Here is a 22060-nt window from a genome sequence, read left to right as displayed (position 1 = left end):
AACTATGTGCTTTAATTCAAAATAAGTTTGCAAAATACGCCACACTACATTCAGTTATTTGACAGAGCGTTTTGTGAAAATAGATGGATGTACGACCGAGTTCATTTTTATACTTTGCAATTTTCTAAATACATACTATTACTATTAAGTATTCCTCAGAAATTTTATTTTGAAGTCCATTGTTTTTAAGGATTTTTTTTTTTTTTTTTTTTTTTTTTTTTTGTTATTCAATATTCTGTAAAATTTTGAAGGCCTTATTGAAAATAAGAATTTCTTCTATATGTATTTACACTTTCATATTCTATCTTTCTGAGCTTCCCTAATTAAATATAGTCAAATCAGGTTCAGATCCAAACATCTAACAAAATAAAGGTTTAAAGTAGCATGATTTGTTTCGGTAAAGTTTCTACAAATCTATGTTTAAGCAATAGGTTTTGTCCATTTCGAACGCAAGACTGACCGATTGCTTGTAATGTCGAAAATTACTCATTGAATTTTAATTGATTCTGACTGAAGAAATATTTTTTTTTTTGCAGACCCTTTTTGTTCAAATGGAGCTTCACGCTCAGCAAGGTAACATGCAAAATCAATTTTGTAAAGTTCACCAATCATGGTGTACAGACTTTTAGAAATTATAAATCACAATACCTGGTATTAATACACTTACCATAGCCCGATGGCAGGATAACTCTATTTCAATTTCATAAGAAAGTGATATGTTAAAATATTGATACGTTAGAATTAATTTTAGATAGTTGGTCATATTTTGATATAGCACAAATATCTAAGATAAATGAAAATATCATTTCAGTTTATGAGTAATTAAAGTTACCTGTGTTCATAAGCAACTAGTATAATTAAACAATTTACTACTTGGCAATCTTCTAAAAGACTTCAGTAATTTCCAACATCTTATTGATCACTATTTTTAAGACTAAAGTAAATAAACATTTGAAATGAAACAAATAGATCTGTTTCCTACCTTACTCATATGCACCTTCTGCCACGTCTTGTAGACGAACGTTCCGAATGCGGCCTTTTATAGGGTCTAAACAATAAGCCAATCAAGACAGCAGACAAGAAAAAAGTGCAAATGCAAGCATATTTGCTCCAGGAGGCCGCATAAATCAGTGGATCTAGTACTTACGTTTCAAAGCTCTTGATATTTTCAACAACATTTTGCCATCGTTACACAAACAAAAACAATGATATATGAAATTATATCAAATTCAATGATGAGGCATAAGTGCTTCCTTGTTTGGTCATCCAAACGCGTATCTCTGATTTACAAGTTTTTGGACTGGCTTATCTCTGAGATGTTTCAATAGAATTGTAAATCGTCTTGTTTTATTTTTAAATCTTACGTGTTCTTTCTCGATTAAACGCAATCTCGAGATATCACTAGTTAAAACTTTGCATGAATTTTTGAATGGGTCTTTAATTTCTTCGAGAAAATCGAGTTCGAGATACTTATTTTTTCACATGTATATAGCGCATTCCAGCCATTTTGCCATAAACGGTAATTACGTGCAAAAATAACTTTATGTCGGTTTAGGGTAGTTTGCCTGTCTCATTTTCCTTTATCTTTTTGTTATTGATTAAATTCATTTTCCTGCATGTCACAGATATAACGTTAATTTATGGATAAATTAAAACAAGTTTATTTACACGCAATATATCACGATCACTAGGACGTTTTTGACCGATAACTTGTGTATGAGTCACCAACATTTTCGTCAAGCTGATTGTTTGGATGTCAGTGGAGATTTGAATCGAGAAGGCGAAAGACACGTTCAGGAACTGGGGCTTGTAAGTAAGTTATTGATGTGTAAAGTTACAATAATTTTATCTAAAATTTTCGACATATATATTTACTGTTGGTTACATATATTTTACAGCGAACATATTTGGTATATTTACTGAGTGACTAACACATTTCTTCAAAGAAAAGAATAAACGCTTTTAATTGTAATGCAGACCAGTTTGGTAGATTTTATTATTTTATATTAGGATAATTATGTAAGGTTAGAAATATATTTATATTATTAACACTATCAGCAGTTTTTCTCCTACCTTTTGGTGCAAGCGTCTAATAATTAAGGCACATTTAACACAACAGTTACTGTTCGTCGAAAACTTTTTATTTGTAGATATTTAAGCTGAATTATAAAATAAGAATTTACATAAGAAATGAATCAAGTGTTCCATCACATTGTTGTGAAAATATAATCGGAAGAAAACAGAATAGAAATCAAACCTAAGTAAAATGTATCTTTAAACATTTCTTTTGTGAAAATACGAGACTGATAACGTAAATTTTGCAGTCTATAACTTTTTGTGTGTTCCAAAATCTGCACAGGTGTATCATATTAATATATTTAATCTTTTATATGTTTAATTTCTAAACATGCTTGCAGTAAAACTTTATTAAATATTCTGTCATTTCCTAAAATAACAATCAACATGTATCTTTGGCATTTATGAAACAGAATTGGCACGTAAATTAAATTGTTACTTTTTAGTGTGCGTCATGATTTAAGTTCAGTATTTTCGACAATACTAATTGAAATCACTTAGATTTCCTGCTTATCAAGCGAAAACAAGCTTATTAAGTATTTCGTCGTGTCTATAAAACTAATTCTTTCATGATGGCTGAGTTATTACGAAACTACACGCACATCTGCACGGCTAGGCGCTTTTCCGTTATTGAACTTAGTACCTTTTAGTTTTCTATGATTGATTTCAATATACCGCTAGTAAACATGTGAATTTATATCCTGAACGTTTTTATGTATTTTACTATATGCTTAAATGGAATAGTTTATTTTTATAATTAAGCTCCATCAATTAATGTGTACATTGTACACGTATATTAGCATATATTTCATTTTAGATTTTCAATGTGAAATATTTATCGTGTTTTGTCATTCGATTTCTCATACTTTTATATTCAGCCAGTGAATGACTTCTTTACATATTACATGTATTTCGTAAAATAGTATAATGCAAATTAACTCGAAAAACAGAAATGTAGTTTGCACCTCGAAGCATACATAATAAACATAAAAAAAAAACATTTATAAGTATTTTTATAGTTAATGTACTGATATATCAATAATACCGTATTACATGTATGAAAATTGCAGTGGTACAAGTATGCGATTTGAATGCAGAATGAGAGCTAAGTTACAGGTCAAAAAAATGAATTATATGTATATACACCGAAATGTTATTTTATTTTATTTTATTCATTTTATCTTTTTTTTTTTTTTTTTTTTTTTTTTTTTTTTTTTTTTGATTTAACGTCGCACCGACACATTATAGAATTTATATAATGATGCGATATTTTGAGTAAATTGTTTTCAGGTTTTCAGAGCATTTCAAACTGCCATAAAAAGCAAAGAACGTTTTTACCAATCAACACCTTTTTGCAAGTTTATTGCTTGTCAATACGTTTTTATTAGGGTACTAGGGGTGATCATGTAATTAATTACACGGATAAGAATTATCCCGGTGATAGCAGCGAAAGCACTGCGTCTATTTTAATATTCAACTTCTCGAGTATTTTATCAAAGTCTTTAATAAAATACAAACGTTGGACCATCAGATACATAGTCTGTATTAATAACCGTTTAGTTTAGGATAGTGCGACAGTGATTTAGTACGAGATGTACGCAGAGCTAATCTCAAGCAGGTATAGCACGCGCTAAAAGAAAAGAAAAATTCCTTATACATAAGTAATATTAAATTATATTAATGATGATGATTATGATTATTATTTACTTCCCGCTACATAAAAAAACTGATTGAGCTGTTAAAGAGTAACATGAAACAGAGCAAGTATTCAAGAATCAATCATGTAAGATTGGCATTTTCCTGTGTTCCGAAAATGTCGGTGCAACAGATTCATTACCCTTTAAAATAAAATAAATCAATTTTTGTTGAACTTTTTTCAATGCTGAGATAAACGCTTGTTAAAGGCCTAGATTTACTACTATATAAGTGCCAAATAATAATGATAATAATGATAATAAAAATAAGCATAGTCATAATCGTAATTATTATTGTTATTATATTACATATTATGCCCCCTTTTAACTTAGATTTTTTTGGTAAAAGTCAAATATCTGTTACTATTAAAGTTTTTGACTTGAAACTCTAAATAGTTATTTACAATCAAGGTCTACACCAGGAGACACAATTCCCATAACTCTGATTAGAGTTCTGTCCCTTTTTAACTTGGAATGTTTTTACTGGCAAAGCTAATTCAGAGTCAAGCACTGAGAAAAGTCGAGCGCGCTGTCTTACGGACAGCTCTTGTTTTTTAGATAGTCTCTTGTAATTCGATATAGAATGGCCATTTACTGATGATATGTATGATTTTTATTGTTTGTATATATATATAAAATGTAAATGGATGAGACTCAAATAAAATAAAATAAAATATAGGATGATAAAAGATACATAAATAATACTGATAATAATAATAATAAAACACAAGTATAATGAAACTTCATGAGCTCTTTGTGGTGACGAACAATAGTTTTGAATTGGAAATTGGTTTTCTTGTATTCATGTAATCAACATTATTTGAATATAAAATTATTGTGTTCCATCTATACTCAATTTTCATTTTCATTATGTTGCCAAAAGTGACTTTTTTCATGCTTTGCTTTGTAACTTTGACATGCACAATTTGTTTTCAATTTTAGACAAACGTTATTTACATTATTCTGTAAGCTTTAGATGAGTGAAAATCACATTTTTCTGAAATATCACAATTTGAAAAAAAAAATAAAAGCTTGTATATTTCTTTAAGTAAGTTTCTTATTATTTCATTTTTCTGATTATTTTATTATTCTGTTTGATCAACAAATATTTTCCTTTACATAGAAATTCCAGAAAAGAACTAGTATAACTTTAAAAGTTATCAATTATTTATTTATCTAAAATAAATTACATTGTTTCTCCTAATTGATACACTTGTAAAGTAGACCGACTGTCCAATAAACAATGACCCTTGTTTATTGAAATCATACTGTGATGGTCATTAGCCCCAAACTGTGCCGGTGAAGACAGAAATCCCTTGGCCCACTGCCAAAATCTAGGCCTTTAAACAATCTAACATCTATTAAATTAGTCAGTCATAATTCGCACCTACCTTACTCTTCATGACTGGCTCGATGGAAAACAGGTCACACTTCCAATTAATGACGCTGGTGTCATAAAAACTGTGTATTTGTTAGTTTGTTGTTTCTGTTTATTCTCATTTGTGTTTAACAATTAGTTGTTACTTACATAAATTACTTTTTGCAAGTTAAATCTTACTAATTAAATTCAAATTCATCAAAAATTCTATTTAATGAAATAAAAGTACGCAGCAGACTCACATTAAAGTATGATCTCTGAAAATGAAATAGCAGGTTTGTAAGCAAAAATTTAAATTTTAAATTGTGTATGTAGTGATGCCTTTTCTGCATAAGTTTCTAAAATATTTTGATTTTTAGGCGACAACGGGATATATATGTTAATATAAGGTTTGGGAAACAGGGATATTTGTGTAAAAGCGCAGAAACTAATATAATGCAAGAACAAAAATCAGCAATATGTAAAAAAAATTGTATGTGGAATAGGCCGGGAAAGATTATCTGAAGTGAAAAACTTTTAATGCGGTTAAATAATATATTTGATACACCTTTCTCACACATTCCTGTAATTGACTCAACATATTTGAGACAATTATTTTAATAAAATAGGTTAGTAAATTTTGTTCCAGCACAGCAGAATTATGGAAAGTAAAACATGTAATATCAAATATTATGTTTGTACTTTACTGCTATAAATTGTTTAGTTCACTTGAGATTTTATATCGAAGAAAGGGCAATTACCTTTACAGGATTTTCAGACAATTTCATCTCATCTTTTGAAAATTGATAAGCATTACCAACTTTTAGTAACATCGATCTATCGGAAAATCGATAAATTTGCCTATATAAACAAAGAAGGAAAAAAGTACTCAAGCTTAAATAGAAAAAGTTCTATTTGAAAATCAAAAATTCGATACCCCACAAATTAAAGTTTAATTTATTTCGGATATTATGAATATTTTTTCTTTAAATATTTTAATATTTGGTTGGTCCTTTTTGACTTTAAATAGACCCACCTCAGTTCATATAGACTCTGTAGGAAACGGGTAAAAAAACTGACCTTTTCAAATATAACAGATAAAATGAGATATTTTCCGCAAATAATAAAAAAATCGATACCCCTAAAAATGTAGAAACATTATTCAATTTTCGTTACTGGTACTGATGATAAACCCGAACATAATATGAGGTTTTTTACCTGTAACTTTTTTATTTCTGCAAATTTAAATCAATGGTCGGTATCAAAATAAAGCTTAACCTTTGCTGAAAACTTTACATAATTCAAATTTATATTTAGTAAGCAAACTCACACGAAGTGAGGGCCTGAAAGGGGTATGTAAAAAGGGGACTTTATGAACGTTGACTGATGATAAATTCGAACCCTTTGTCATTTACAAAATTTTCTTGGTATTATTATATTGAAACTTTCCCCAAAAAGCTGCAACAGTCATTCCTGATCAAGTAATGAAAAGTTAACAAATGTCAGGCCTTCATGTTTCGACAGTGAGCATGCGCAAAAAAACACCCTCTTCCCCAGTAATTTTGGATAAATATTTTTTATACAAATAAATGTAAGTCATTTATTTATACAGAATATTTACCAATTTTGTTTTTGTTTACACCAGTTGGTGTTGTAAGTGGAAACTATTAGATGGTGTGTTCAATTTTATAAATAACCGATTGCAATCGAATATTTCCAAGGTGTTCGACTTTATCATCTGTCCGGGTTTATCATCAGTACCAGTATGTGTAATTTGTTTTAAATTTTATAATGGTTTGTTTGGTCCTTTTTGCATTTTAGTGTGTACAGTGAACATTTCTTAAAAGATTCCGGTTTTTTCCGCCGTTATCCGTAAGTACTTGAAAGCTGTTACGGAAAATATTGTCGTCTGCTCGTCTGACTTAGTCGGTACAAATTGTTATAGCTCAAAGCCTATGAATTGTAGGCAATTTCACATTGACAAAAAAAAAAGAAACAACAACTGAGATTGTAATTAGACAAATTAAAACAAATTAATTGTTGAACTCAGAGACGCCGAAACCTAGATCCGCTGTCGTTTAGAATAATGCTATGGAGGATTTAGTGTTCAATTCGCATTAAATATACAAATGCTTTTAATTTTCATCGCAAAAAATACTTAAAGCAACTAATTCTCATGTGTTTCCGTAAAATATAGTCTGTCAGTAATTGAGTTTCAAAACATTCTGAAGAAATATAGCGGTGATTAATTACCAGATACCTATATTATTTTTTGCCGAACGATCTGGAGACTTTTTTATTGCCGCGGCGGTCCGGGTCCGATCTCCGACGCGATCCTCTTTTCTTCCTAATATGGTATTTTTTAATAATTTTGAAACAAAGAAAAACAACATTTTCTATTATTCATAATATGACCAAACTTTATTTTGAAAGATAGCCTTGACGAACTGATAATTCTGCTTCTTTCCGAACCTACTTTGTATATATTATTCTGTATTCTGAAATTAATGCATGTTTTTGGTACATTCTTTCATCATTCGTTTTAAAAAATTGTGATATCTATAATTTGTTTTAGTCTCAAAATTGCATACAATCACATTAAGCATTAATGATTTAATAGTTTCAAATATCTTAAAATTACCCTTTGACTTTTATTGTGTATTACAATGTTGCCTAGGGGTAAACAATATCCGGTCAGTGTTGTTCCAAGGCGGGTCATAAAAGATATGTTACCCAACTTACTATAAGTGATAGGTATTTTTATGGTTTTATGGTTTTTGCGTTGTAACATATGTCTTTCACTTTCTTCTGTCTTTATATAGTCTTTTCCCTTTCTTTCAGGAATTTTGTTTTTACGATTTTTACCCTTATTTCATGAATCGTATGACAGCAGGAAGAATCAGTACAAATTTAGAATTCACATCGTTAATAGTGTTGTTCCGTAAATATTTACTGAGTAAAGATCCTGGCCCAAATTTCACGAAAAAATCTTAAGTTATTACTTAGTTAAGTCTGCTATTTTAAAATTGAGATATTGATGAAGTTATTGTTCTTTAATGTTGTTTTTTTCCTGTAACAATATATTCATAATTAAAGTATACTATGGTAGTAGTATTTGTCAACAGTACTTATTCAAGTCACGCAAATAGGATATTTCTATTTAGGCACGATATAAGAAACTTAATGCTTACCATGCTAAATTACAATAATGAACTTGTCTATCTTTCAATTTGGACAGTACTAATAATTATAAAAAGGGGTGCATACCAAAAAGTTACTGGCTGAATGGCAGACAGTGCATATCATGATCTACACTGATCGCAAAGGAAGAACCAATCGTGTCCAGCATGGTAAGGGTTAGGTATTTCCTTTTAAAAGTATAAGTCTTATTTCTATACTTCTTTTTCTTTAAAGCGACTGACCTCCAGATCGTTCGACAACAAAAATACTTTTTAGATATCTTGAAAGAAAAGCTATATTTCTTATGAAGGCTTCAAAACTAATTACTGACAAACTTTATGTTATGGAAATACGAGAATTTGTTGTTTTTACTACCTTTTACGATGAAAATCAGAATTTTGGAAATATTTTAGAAACAAAAGCTCATATTCTAATGTTCATAATATGTGAAAGAAAGCGCGTATAGATGAAGTATATACGCTTTTTGTATATTTTAGATAACATATTCATATTCTTGAATATTTATTTTATTTACAGACAGTTTCTTGTGCGTAAATATTTCTTTTCTGTACATATATATACGTTAACATGATGTTTCATGTATTTAAAAGAAAGTAAATCTATGTGTTCCATGTATAAAATGTAACGATTTCTAAATATTTTAGATAACATATTCATATTCTTAAATATTACTTTTATTTGACAATTAATAAAGTATTATATAAATTTTCGAGTTGTTCCGATTTTCACTTTAATAATTATCAAAACTTCATTCATCGTTTAGCAAACCGCCCGCCGGTAAATGCATCAGATAATGACCAAAGCTGTTAATTATCGATTTTTCCCCCGTGTTACTACAACAACAACAATTGGTACGGAAATCAATATACATCATTCATATTTTGCTGATATCTCATATTTTTTAAGTGTTTGTGATATTAAAAATGCAGTTGATTTATGCTTGTTAGGTTGTAATTTTTAAGCTCGTGCAGCATTCTATAACTAGATTCAAGTCATAATTCAAAAATAAACTAGCGGATATTTGATATAAATCAAGAAAATCGTCATCAAATATAGATCCCATAGCTCAATATATAAAATATGTTTGTATTAAAAACTTCTATCATGATATACCGCGGTAAAAGATTAAGTCCGTAATACTTCTTGTCCTAACTACTCAAGTGATTTTGTAACCTATTCACAAAATGGCAGAGGCAATAAAGAAAAAAATAGGCAATATCTGTCGTATCGTATCGTCGAACGTCGACTGACATTATCATGTGTCGTTTCGCGATGTCACATTGCCATATTGCATTGTTTTCAAAATGCGTTAAAGGTTTTTTTACGGGGAGGTGCAGTTTACAATAAGGCGTAAAAAAAATTGTTTGTTTCCGGTATCCCGACCTACCCTAAATTTTTGGCCCGACCCTAAATGTTTTTATGGCCTTGGAGAACATTTTTTCAACTTTTTAACAAAAAGATGCAAAACTGCACTTTTTATGCTTTAAACATGGCCAGTGATGTTAGAAATCAACTTACTGATGCTCTAAAGGCAAAACCCCCTTATTTGTAATCATTTTTTGACAAAAAAGTAATTTTCGAAAAGTGTCCCTTAATAAAAAAAATTTCCAAAAAAAAAAAAAAAATTCCGACCTACCTACCCTAATTTTTTTGAGCATGTTACCGGAAACAAAGAATTTTTTTTAGGCCTAACAATAACTCTAAAGACCTACTTTTTAAAAACCGCCTTTATGTGAATTCCTCATTTCACTGTTGTTCGGAGCAGAACTTTAAATCTACGAAAAAGATTATGTTAAGGAGTATCCTTCGCAGAATCTTTGCAAAATTTTATAACTGCATGAAAATATCTTGCACAACTGCACCTTCTTTATGTAAGAATCAATGACCTTATTTTACCAATAGATTTAATCTTAAAACTCTTTGATAACACAACATTGCCAATAATAACATCCTCATCTGAAATATGGGATTATGAACAAAATATATACTAAAAATTAATCTAAGAAAAAGCATATCACTGTACATGTTTTCTGCTGAACTAGGAAGATATCCAAAATAACTATAAAGTGCAGAATGGTTGCATTTTGGAATAGGTTAATGGCAGAAAAATATATGATTACATGCTAAATGTACCAAATTTTAAATCTACATGCAAATAAATAAACTATATACAAAAAAAAAACATTTTAGACAAACTGGCAGAATGGATATTTGGTTAACTCAGCTTAAGTCCAAAGTAAAAATTTATGGTACATTATAAACACTTTTTATTCCTTTTGAATTAACCTAAAGAAAATCTATTTTTTACGAATAAACTGCACGCTTTTCATCCACATCACGACTGACATACTTTAGTTAATCAAAGCCTTGAAATGTCTGATGGTTGCGGGTTTTTGGTAGATTTAATTTCTGTTTAAATGCTATTCTATGAATATACATGAATGAGAAACAAATACAAATTCAATGTGCCTTATATCTAAGATGAACTCTGCCTGACCCAGCTTGTGATGTAACCATGGGCTGGAATACCTTATCATTGATAGATCTTATATAATCTAAATGGTCAGTGCGAGTGGATACAGGTTGAATAAGAACTGCTTGTTCATTGAAAATTCATCCGCATTGTTCATGAATGGGACTATTTTGTGTAGCACATGAACATCCTTTGGATGTGATTCGGAATCAAATAAAGATGATATGATTGTCAGAAATGCACTTTAACTTTGGTAGCGGGATAAACCCGCAACCAAAAATAGAGATTTTCAGCTTACTTCGACGCGGACTGCGGACCACGGACTGCGAACTTACTATAGGGGTTTTCTCAAACTGTATGTACATTTTTTATGCAAAACTGAACAGCGGCATATTTAGCATGTAATACTATCTGAGAAAAGACAGATATAAGATTTATTAATATCCTCTGTAATGCATATTTGAATTACCGATTTACATGTATTTCGTCTTACAAGCATTCTTAACAGCGTGGGCGCATTAAAAAAAAATATCTTTTTATCTTTTATAGTCAATTTCGTGAGGTTCTAGCCAGTATTCGCTAGCAGTGAAAACGGCTGATTATTCAACGATCAACATACCTTTTATTCAAGGATTTGAACCAATGACCACCTGGTAAGGAGACAGACCCTCTTCCCCTGTGCCGCAAGAGGTTCGCCTGTTATAAATAAGGGAATCAAAACAACATATGTTACAAGTTAGTTGAATATTTGGTATCAAAGAATGTATATAGTGATTTTGGAAACATAGTTTCGTATTATTGCACTCGGGTCGCTGAAATGCTATTGTACAACGCACAATTTTGAATATGCACGATACAAAGCGTGACAGTTTAGTGCACCGCGGTGAAAGTGTCTTATCTGGTATTATACATGAATATTCTGAACTATTTCAAACCCTACAAATTCATTTCAATACGGTACTGAATTAATTCAGTTTTCCCGGTCACGTTATCAGGATATAAAAGATGGCTACATTGTAATTTTTTTAAACCAATATATACCGTGAGTTTTTATGAGTTTAAATCTTTGTCCAAGTTCCCCAAAGCCGAGTATCTACACATACAATATGTATGCATGTGTTCGAAAAGGTACCCGACTAAAAAGGCTTTGTCAATAATGATAAAGGCTAGGCTCGACTACTAAGCTGGTTGTATCAAATGACAACACAGAATTGCTCAAATGGTGTCAAAAATATAATTTCGTTGAAAATTCTATGCATGCACTGGCCATAAAACAGTTTTTGAATATGATCTGAATTTGACCTTGGACGCGTCACAAAACAATTTTCGGTCTCCGCTGGGTTTTAGATCGACATTTTGACAGCCAGTTTTAATAGTACTCAAAGATTAAATTTCTGTTGGAACTGATAATCCATACTGAGTAGTCACTTTAAGATAGTAAATTTAAAACAACTTTTAACATGCAATTCTGATATCAGATTATGTAAATACGAAGAGGCTATTTCCTTTGTTTATTTCCAAACATGCTGATACACGACTCATTCAGGATGTTTTAGCTAAAATACGGTTATTAATTGGGTCTCGTTTCGACGGGGTTGAAAGATACATGTATGAGAACTTCCTGCATGTTTAGACAAAGTGTTGAACTAAATCATTCAAGATATTGCAATAATACTTCTATTTTATCGAACAGTAGATACAATTATCAAAATTAATGAAAAACAATTAACTTTTTCGTACAGAAGTCTACGAGAACACGATATTTATACTGTGCAACAAAAATTAAACCGACTTTCATTTCATTCAGAATGTTGTTTTTTTTTTGTTTTTTTTCACAATAATATTTTGTACCGCATTTTTTCTTATATTGTTGTTAGGAAAAACTAGTATAGGAATTGTATTGACGGACACATATTAAAACCAGGAATCGCCGTTATCTTCAAATCCATGTTTCAAGTTATATTTTGAATGCATGTACATATTAAGGTAAGGTATTATAGTACAGTGGGTTCGAAACTTCACATGTCATGTCGTTCGATTCGCGTGGAGGTTAAGTAACGCCAGAAATGTCTCAAAATATAAAAACGAAATGTTAAAGCATACGGATAATTGAAGATCCTGCTTAACGCAAGTAAAATGCGACAGAGTATTTAGATGACATCTGAATATTGCGATTACGTGTTTTAAATGTAGCCTGTTCACTGTCCATATATTTTCAAACGTAGGTATTGCATAATAGCAGATAATTAGATCACAATACACTAATTTGTACAGCGAAGGCAGAAGTTACTACACATATAGGTAAAAAAAATCATATATACTCTAAGTATGTTTTCTGTTTTGCGAACCTTTAAATATTTTGAGAAATCCCTACTGTAAGTACGCAGTCCGCTGTCCGCAGTCCGCGTCAAAGTAAGTTGAAAATCTCTAATTACAGAGTGCGTGACATAACGTCCAGTCAGAACCCATGACTTAAATAGAAGTGTTCGGAAAGGCTAGGGCTAAAGTCTGTTTCCTTAAAATAGGTTGGCATTTTATATGTAATAAATAGTTCAAATTATGCATTTCCCCTCCCTCATTCTTTAGTACTTTTTGTACTTTGTTTTTTTTTTCTCTCTCTCTCTACTGTATATCATACTCGACGTAAATTTCTTTTTTTACACATCATGTAAAATGTTCTGATACATGTAATGTCTTACTGTATACTCTTGTATCACGTTGTGATTTGAGTTATATAAAGTTAATGTTGTTGTTGTTGTTGTTGTTGTTGTTGTAGCAATACAGAGGCCATAAAGTGGAAGTGAAGTGCAGTGGGGATATTGCTATATATAGCCCGGAAAGACTAATACGTATTAAACATTCATGATTTAGTTTACTGATTAAATTATCTTCCTTCTTTAAATTAACTTGTCCGAGGGAAATGTATAAAGGGAGTTTATTGAAACTGCATACTAGAAAGATTATAGAAAAGAATAAGAGCGCATAAGAACCATAGCTCTACCTTGTTTACTAGTCTTATTTCGCTTTATTTTACGTGAGCATAACTCCAAACTTATCGAAGGGAGTATTTCAAAACATTTCATACAGTTTTACAAACGATATTGAGAGGAAACGTAGTGTAGAAAATAAATCTACTTTTCTAACTATTTGAATAATCTTCTCTTGAATTTTTCAATGGAATTTAATTGAGCATTGAAAAATAGCTAAGGAATTACAATGTGTATAAACCAAAAGCAATGCATAAATATTGAGCTAACTAGTTCTTGATAAAACCCTCTGAGTAGCATGCATGCACTTCATTATTACAAAATATATCGTTTTGTCGGTCATTTTTTACATGAAATATTTGCTTTGGCTAGAGGATGCCCATGCCAGCATGGTTGTTGTTCTACACGAAACACATATCGAGTAAAATATTTATATTTATTAACCATTAGTGTTCGCTTATCAACCTTTAGGCAACTAATCCTATCTTATCATAACAATTATGTTGTATTTAGCAATAAATAATAAAACCGGGAACGTTACTGTTGTTTGAAAACTCGGTAATTTGGTTTTATTGGCAAACAATAACCCCAAATATCGTAATAATGAAAGGGTCATACAAGAAAAAGTAAGATTGTACGTGTGTTCAGGTTTAACGTTTATTTTTCAACAATTTTTCAGTCATATATACGACAGCGTCTACTTGTAACAATGAGAACAATGTCCAACTCTATAGCGCTGTCTCCATTGAATATGACACCGTAGACACGTGGCATGATACCCCACCCAGTCACATTATACTGACACCAGGCTGACCAGTCCTGGTACTATCCTATTAATGCTGAGCGCAAAGCAAGGAAGCTACTAGTATCATTACGTCTTTGGTATGACGCGGTCAGGGAGCGAACTCAAGACCTCCAGCACCAGAGGCTGGCGCTCTACCACTAGGCTTTAATCGCGGATGTTACCTTTATATACAACACTTGCGCAAACGATTTTTATCAAAAACGTGCAATCAGTTTTGTATGGATATAACGTAACTTGGTAAAATCAAAATCGTGTTTAATATATACTATTCCTTTTTTTCAAAATATTTTTAGGTTCTTTAGATCAAAGAAATGGCGACGTGCTTTGAAAAATGTTACGATGTGGTAGAAAACAAAATTGGATCCGTATTTTCAAGGTACGGGAAATTCGTAGCAAGACATCCGTGGAAAATCATCATCACAGCCGTTCTTGTTAATGGCCTTTTAGGAATAGGAATGATTCGGTTGAATGTTGTCATAGATGTTGAGCGTGTTTATACACCAATCGGGAGTCAAGCTAGCAAAGATGGTGAAAAAGTAAGTGATTTATTTCCTGACTTGAGCGGATCTAACTTTATAGGTTATCAAATGCCTGACATGGGTAGATATGGTGAGGTGATAGTCATTCCAAAAGGAGGGAATATACTAAACGCTCAGTTTCTTACACAACTTAAAACGTTCCACACGTTTTTATTGTCGATCGGAACAAGTGACAATAATGGAAAGACCGTTAAGCTAACAGACATTTGTGCTAAAAGTCTTGGAAGTTGTGCTATTGACGGAGATTTGTTTGTAGACGATCAATTTATAGCACATGTAAATTCAAGTCATTCGATTCCATTTCCATATTATAATCATACCATTCGAGGTCTGATTTATTATGAACAAAACGTTGGTGGTGCCGTAGTCTCCTCAAATACGCTGCAAGCTGCACCAATGCTTCTTATGCGAGTGAATCTCCGCAAAGATTCGGACTACTTTACTGAAACTGCAAAGAAATGGCAAGACTCTTTCTTAGCAAAAATGAAGGGATTTTCATCAAATGATTTTAACATTGTTTTTTCCCATTCTGACTCGTTAAGCGAGGAACTGAATGAAAACGTGATAGGAGATATCACGATTTTTTCAATAACGTTTACATTAATGATAACTTATGCCTGTGTAGCGACACTTACAGCTCGCTGTGATGTAGTCGGCCAGAGAGCTAACTTGGGTTTTGCTGGAGTCATAGCAGCTGGTCTAGCTATCGTTGCTGCATTTGGTCTATGTAGTGCTTGTGGAGTTGAATTTGTCAGTATTGTTGGAGTGATTCCATTTCTAATTATAGGTAAGTTTATTTAAGATATAATTACGTGCCTGACTCAAAGTAAATTTTGCAATGTTTTATTCTGCTTCATAATTCAAAATCAGCGGATTTTCTCGTAATTATCGTTTATAGATTTTATCAACTATCGCAAAATAAAACCCTCGTACTTCGACTCGTTGTTATCATAGAGTCACTTCAACATTTCTGCATAACAGAGTTCTGTTAAGACGTTTCTAGTGGATATGAGTGCTGTTGCACTTTTCATTGCACTCCATCAAAATGGATCATTATCTGAGTTGGTTGCGATCTATGCTCCCGATGGACTTCCTTATAGATTTTATTTTCAGATTCACTGTCTGTAAGTAATTCGTTCAATAGGAAAGCTTACGTTATAGAATAAAGATTATGTCTTGAAATTGTTTGGTAACATACCGGACAACAAATATTTTAGATTTTATAATCATATGTATCAACTGTGTCTATAATTATTTCAATTACCTGGAATGTTGCAAGGTAACAAAACTGGCATGACTCCTCATTGCTCGATGCAAAATGGTGTTTTACAACTGCTGATTTTATTATCTGCTGACTACATCCAGTATCAAATATTACATATTAATAATATACAGTAATAAAAATACATATCTAGACAGCAGTATTGTAAATAAAGACCAACCGATTAGGCCAAAGCCATGTTACATGATAGAGGAAAAGTGTATGCACTGTATCTGATCAATTCAGACTATCCAATCAAACATATGTTCATTTAATTTTTCCTAGGTATCGGAGTAGACGACATGTTCATGCTAATGTCAGGAATCACAAACACGAACTATGGGGAGTCTGTCGAGGATCGCATTGGTGAGACGATGAAAACAAGCGGTATTTCAATTACAATAACCTCTCTCACAGACCTGTTTGCATTCGCTGCCGGGACTTCATCGGTGTTCCTCAGTGTTAGGAACTTTTGTATTTATGCTGGTAAGATTGTGATAAATCAAACCAAGCCTGCAACATTTTCGTTTTTGTCGTGTTGAGCGACCTGTGAAGTTTCCACTTTTTTCTATTTTTTTAACGTAAATGTAAAAAAGTCTTATAAATACAAACATATTCTTATAAAGAGGAACGTTTTATCAATATTTATTTTCTTTTGAAAAATCTACGTTTTGCAGTCGCCATTTTATTTTGACTACTTCTCGAAATTTGCTAAAAGATATATACAGGTTGTTACCATATTGTTGTAAAACGAGTTGAATGATATATTTAAATGCGGGGCTCTGCCGGACATGTTATCATTTTCTTTGTTCAACGACTTAAATTAATTCAATTAGGAAAGACACAAAATAAGTGTTACCTTTGTGTAATTAAACACTGATATTTCTTCTTTTTACCTATAAAATAAACACATTTAACAGCGTCAGCGTCAGATTGTTATTACACTGCTGTATTATCAAATATATGGCATGACGTATTTCACCTTCGGGGATCAAACGTGTGATACAAGACAAAACTTGTATTACAATCATATCCACGCGTATATATGGCGTTTTGATATATTTGCATTAGATTTATCCGTGTTTCATTAACGTATATAAATATTTGTGGCCGAGTGGTTAAGTCCCTTGTCGATGCCTCTAGCGAATGTCGTCCCGTAGGAAACACTGTGTTTGTGCTCTATGTCGTCATGTGAAGGCTTGTACAAGGTCGATGCCTCTAGCGAATGTCGTCCCGTAGGAAACACTGGGGATTCGTCCACTGTTGTTAAAAGCTGAATAATCGCCTCTGATCTTAACCTTGTCGGTGCGAGTTAAAACCCAACAAACAAACTTAGATATTATTACTCAAAGTAGCTGTACTACTCCACGTTCTTAAATGCCAGGACGTTATTTGATGAACACAAGAGAATTCATTTTAAATCTTAGAAAATGGACTTTAATTTATGAATTTTATTCAAAACATTTAAATTCTTACGTTTTAACATGCCTTATTGATCCGCTAGAGTGATACTGTACATGAATATACATGTTTGCATTGCTTATCTAAAACCAATATAGTCATTTTCAAAATTTACATAATTTTGTTCGACAGAAAGAAAATAGACAGTACCTTTACTAGTTCATTCATGCTATTGGTGATATATCTTTTTCTATTTATTTGTAGGTGTAGCAGTTGTGTTTTGTTATATAAATCAAGCGACCATATTCTTAGCAAGTATCGCAATCAACGAGAATAGAACAAATGATAATCGACATTTTCTGACGTGCTTAATTGTTCCAACACCAGATAAAGAACCAAAAAAGACATCATGTCACATACTATGCTGCAAGGGTAGAAAACCTGAAAACTCTACAGAATCTGAAAGCTTTTTGGATAAGTTTCCCGGCTGGATTTTGCCAAAAATAATATCAGTCCCAGCTAAAGTGATCATTTTAATCCTGTTTTCCGGGTATCTATCGGTATCTATCTGGGGTGTCACTCTAATGGAAGAGGGTTTAGAAATGCAAAATCTTGTTTCACAATCGTCCTACTATTACAAATATCGAGAATTTTTGGACAAAAATTTCCCTCTTGGAACACCTGTCTCTTTTGTCTTTGATAACAGATTGAATTATTCAGATATTTCAATACAAGAAAAGATAAATGATTTGCTGCTAATTGCAAAAGCAGAGAACACGATAAAGAATTCAGTAGAAATTAATTGGTTCACAGAATACAAAAACGATGCATTACATTATATGAACTCTACCGAAAGCGATTTTATTAAGGGTTTACAATCATTTTTGAGTCTTACCAGTAACGCCCGTTTCCGAAATGATGTTGTTATTGACAAAAGTAACAGTTCCATAATTGCTTCAAGAATTCACGTTATGTCAGAGAGTATTAAGGAGTCTCAGGAACAAGGAAAATTTATGCAGCGAATGAGAGACCTTGCATCTGACAGAACTGTCTTGCCTGTTTTTGCATTTTCGCCAGCTTTTCTATTTTACGAACAGTATGTTATTATTCTATCTCAAACACTGCAAACTCTTGGGATCGCCGTGGCGATGGTTTTTTTCATTACATTTATTTTCATGCCACACCCACTGCTTCTTTTGTACATTACTACAACAGTTGCCATGATAACAGTTGGAATTTTTGGATCTCTTCCGTTCCTAGATTTGACCCTAAGCTCCATTACAATGATTCATATCATTATGAGTATAGGCTTTTCCGTAGATTTTGCGGCACATATATGTCATGGTTACATGATTTCCAAAGGAAAAGACAGAAATGAACGTATGAAGGAGGGTTTAAGAAGGTCAGGAACTCCTATATTTCATGGAGCAATTTCGTCTATCTTGGGAGTTATCATTCTTGCAGCCGCGAAGTCCTATATATTTTTCTCTTTTTTCAAAGTCATGATTGTTGTTATAACAGTTGGTATTCTTCATGCTTTGTTTTTGTTACCTGTCATTCTTTCTCTTGTCGGGCCCCCAATTTCATCAGGAACGGTTGCTCCAGATTCTGTTTCAAGAGAGCAAACACGACCAGAAAACGATAATGTGTCAAACAAGGCTTCTGGAACATATGAAGACATATCAAAACAGGAAAACGTTAGTTATGAAAGAATTGAAGCTACTAAATCATATCACGATAAGGCGTTAGAGCTTGGTCGTTTTAATATACAGCGACCTGTTGTTAGCACAACGCCTACAGATATTTGAAGAAAATGCCTTTCCAGATAGCAGTTTTATTCACAAAACTGGATAATTATGCAATACTTGGCTAAATACTACCTTTAGGGAATTTGTACATGAGTTTGAACACCATCGATACTATCTAAGATATTCAATTCAAGGTTGATTTTCACTCATATGTTATAAAATAATTTGATGCAGTTTCGTTTTTTAATGTCACCAAGACCGCAAAACATGCTTGGAATCATCATATACCATGTGCTTCAATACAGCTAGACTTTTTTCTCAGTTTGTATTGCATAGTTGCATGCCTTCCTTCTATATTGTTAGAAGAACAAACATAATTTGGTTTCTTAAATAACCATCAATAAAGTTGTTATGTTTCTACATCAAAAACTTTTAAACGCTTTTCATATGAAATTGATATTGCCATTTAATGTATGCTCTTAAATTTAATACCTGAAAAAAATATCAGTGAATTTATGTTAGAACACCTTTACAAGAATGGAAAATAAGCTCTGGTATGCATCACTGTCTTTGCACATGACTGTTATGTAATATTAAACATGATTAACTTTCATAACAAGAAAGTTACATCCGAAGACCTGAATTAATATTTATACATGCTAAGACATCGCTTGACAGATTTTATTTATTTCCATATCTCTCTTTGTTCTTTGTTATGCTATGAGTCTGGAAATGTGCAAAAGATTAAAGGAAATATAGCTATTGGATACAATTCTATTATTGTTGAATATATACCATTTTAGTAAACTTTTTAAGACGAAAACTCGTAGTGAGATATTATCAAAGTTAATTTATTATTGATATCTCTAATTCAATAAATGACGTTTTGAACTAGGTTTTCCTTGTTGAATATTCACCCTTGTTTTATCAGTTGAATAAAGTGACTTTTCCGAAAACTGAGTTTATCACATATTCTACTATGACTTATAATGCTTTCATTTGATCAAATAATTTACTTAAAAACATGTTTAAAACGAAATGTCACATGGTATAACTGTCTTAATTAAATTACACACACAGGGAGTTGGTTAACGTTGGTATAGCAAAACCGTGTTTTCACACTATTTATACACGATGGGGGGTAAACGTCGGGCGTAATAATTTCATGTGGGCACATTACTTCTTATTTAGTGAAACAGAGCCATTACATAAATTTGACAATACACTAATGTAATAAAGCTTTGACGTCGACGTCATTTAAGGTATCGGACACGTTGGTTAAATTGAAATCTTTAAATAGTTAAGGAAAGTAGATGTTTTTATATTTGGGCAGGAAAAGCTAACATGTGATAAAAAAGAATATAATATTTGTGACTTCTCCACATTGAATTTATTAAACGAGTTGAATAAAATTGATAAAATGCTTGGTGTAACCTCGCATTTCACATTTTATTCACCTCGCTGAATAAGTTCAATATGAAAAGACAATCTTGTAATGCCTTATATTTAAAGTACAATAAAGTTAAAGATATATTTAAATTGAACGAATATATTATTCACTGAATCAGTTTAACGACCTCAGTAGATGTTATATGTTTTAATTTGCCTCTCATTCCAGTTATCGTTATCATTAAATGAAAAATCTATGTACACGTCTATTTCTTATAATTTTTATAAATCATTTCCAATGAAATTGAAGTTGCAACATGTCAACAATGACAGTATTCTGTCTGTTAATAATCAATGCATGTACACTTATACATATAGAGATGACAGCTATCCAAAGAAGGCGGATCTGTTTTAAATTTTTAGGGACTAAGAGCGATGATAGTTTAGGAGCCGGTAATAACATAGCAAGTTCGTTATTTCGCACGTATTATTTTGTTTTCATGGGTCATTTTTGAATTTCTTACAACGCGCAAAAGAAAACCAAGTCGAAAAGCGAAACAGTTATCATGCTACATACATTTTGGAGTCCTACGGCTGTTTCCTGTGGTTGTGCTCATTTGCTGTCAAAACTTTGTGTACTGTAAATTTGACATGAATTGTTATTTAAGGCTAGCCTTTTGTTATTTGCGGCAGCCCGACACTTTATTTTTAAAGCCATGAACAAACATTGCAAAGCATCGCAGTTACATACAGTATTACAGTATTTTGGTTGTATTGTGTAAACAGTTGTCTATTATTCCTAAGTAAAAGTGACTTCAAAATTCAATGTCGCTATAAGTTTAGATTTTGTGATCGACTTTGTCTTGGTTTTTGTGATTCTCCATCAATGACAGCTACCCTTCCAAGATAGCAGTTCGTTATTGAGAAGCGAACACAACATGTGGCATAAAAATTGCATAACGTATTCATAGACAATTGATACAAATACAATTCATGTGAAAAATTTGAAAAGATGTTACCATTGATTTAACATTTTACAGAGAAAGTAGAAAAACAATAATATAATGAGGCTGGGAAAAGTTCTTTACAATTCTCGGATATGTGCATATGTGATTGTTCCCTAATTTGA

General features: G+C 31.8%; 1 protein-coding gene across 2 annotated transcripts; it reads left to right on the top strand.

The window, feature by feature from the left end:
- The first annotated feature begins 1651 nt into the window (after positions 1-1651).
- On the top strand, positions 1652-21783 carry LOC123556891 (patched domain-containing protein 3-like). 2 transcript variants are annotated; one of them, XM_053543199.1, is made up of 4 exons: positions 1652-1809; positions 14887-15919; positions 16679-16879; positions 18059-21783. In XM_053543199.1, the coding sequence occupies exons 2-4, from the start codon at positions 14905-14907 to the stop codon at positions 19600-19602; spliced, it is 2760 nt and encodes a 919-aa protein (XP_053399174.1). In that variant the 5' UTR covers positions 1652-1809; positions 14887-14904; the 3' UTR covers positions 19603-21783. The 2 variants fall into 2 exon arrangements, with proteins under 2 accessions (XP_053399174.1, XP_053399173.1); XM_053543198.1 differs by having other exon boundaries at positions 1665-1813.
- Positions 21784-22060: the final 277 nt, after the last annotated feature.

This window comes from Mercenaria mercenaria, chromosome 5, assembly GCF_021730395.1.
Source record: "Mercenaria mercenaria strain notata chromosome 5, MADL_Memer_1, whole genome shotgun sequence".
Classification (NCBI taxonomy): domain Eukaryota; kingdom Metazoa; phylum Mollusca; class Bivalvia; order Venerida; family Veneridae; genus Mercenaria; species Mercenaria mercenaria.
The sequence above is the reverse complement of the archived record's forward strand: the minus strand, read 5'-3'. Positions and strand labels throughout refer to the sequence as shown.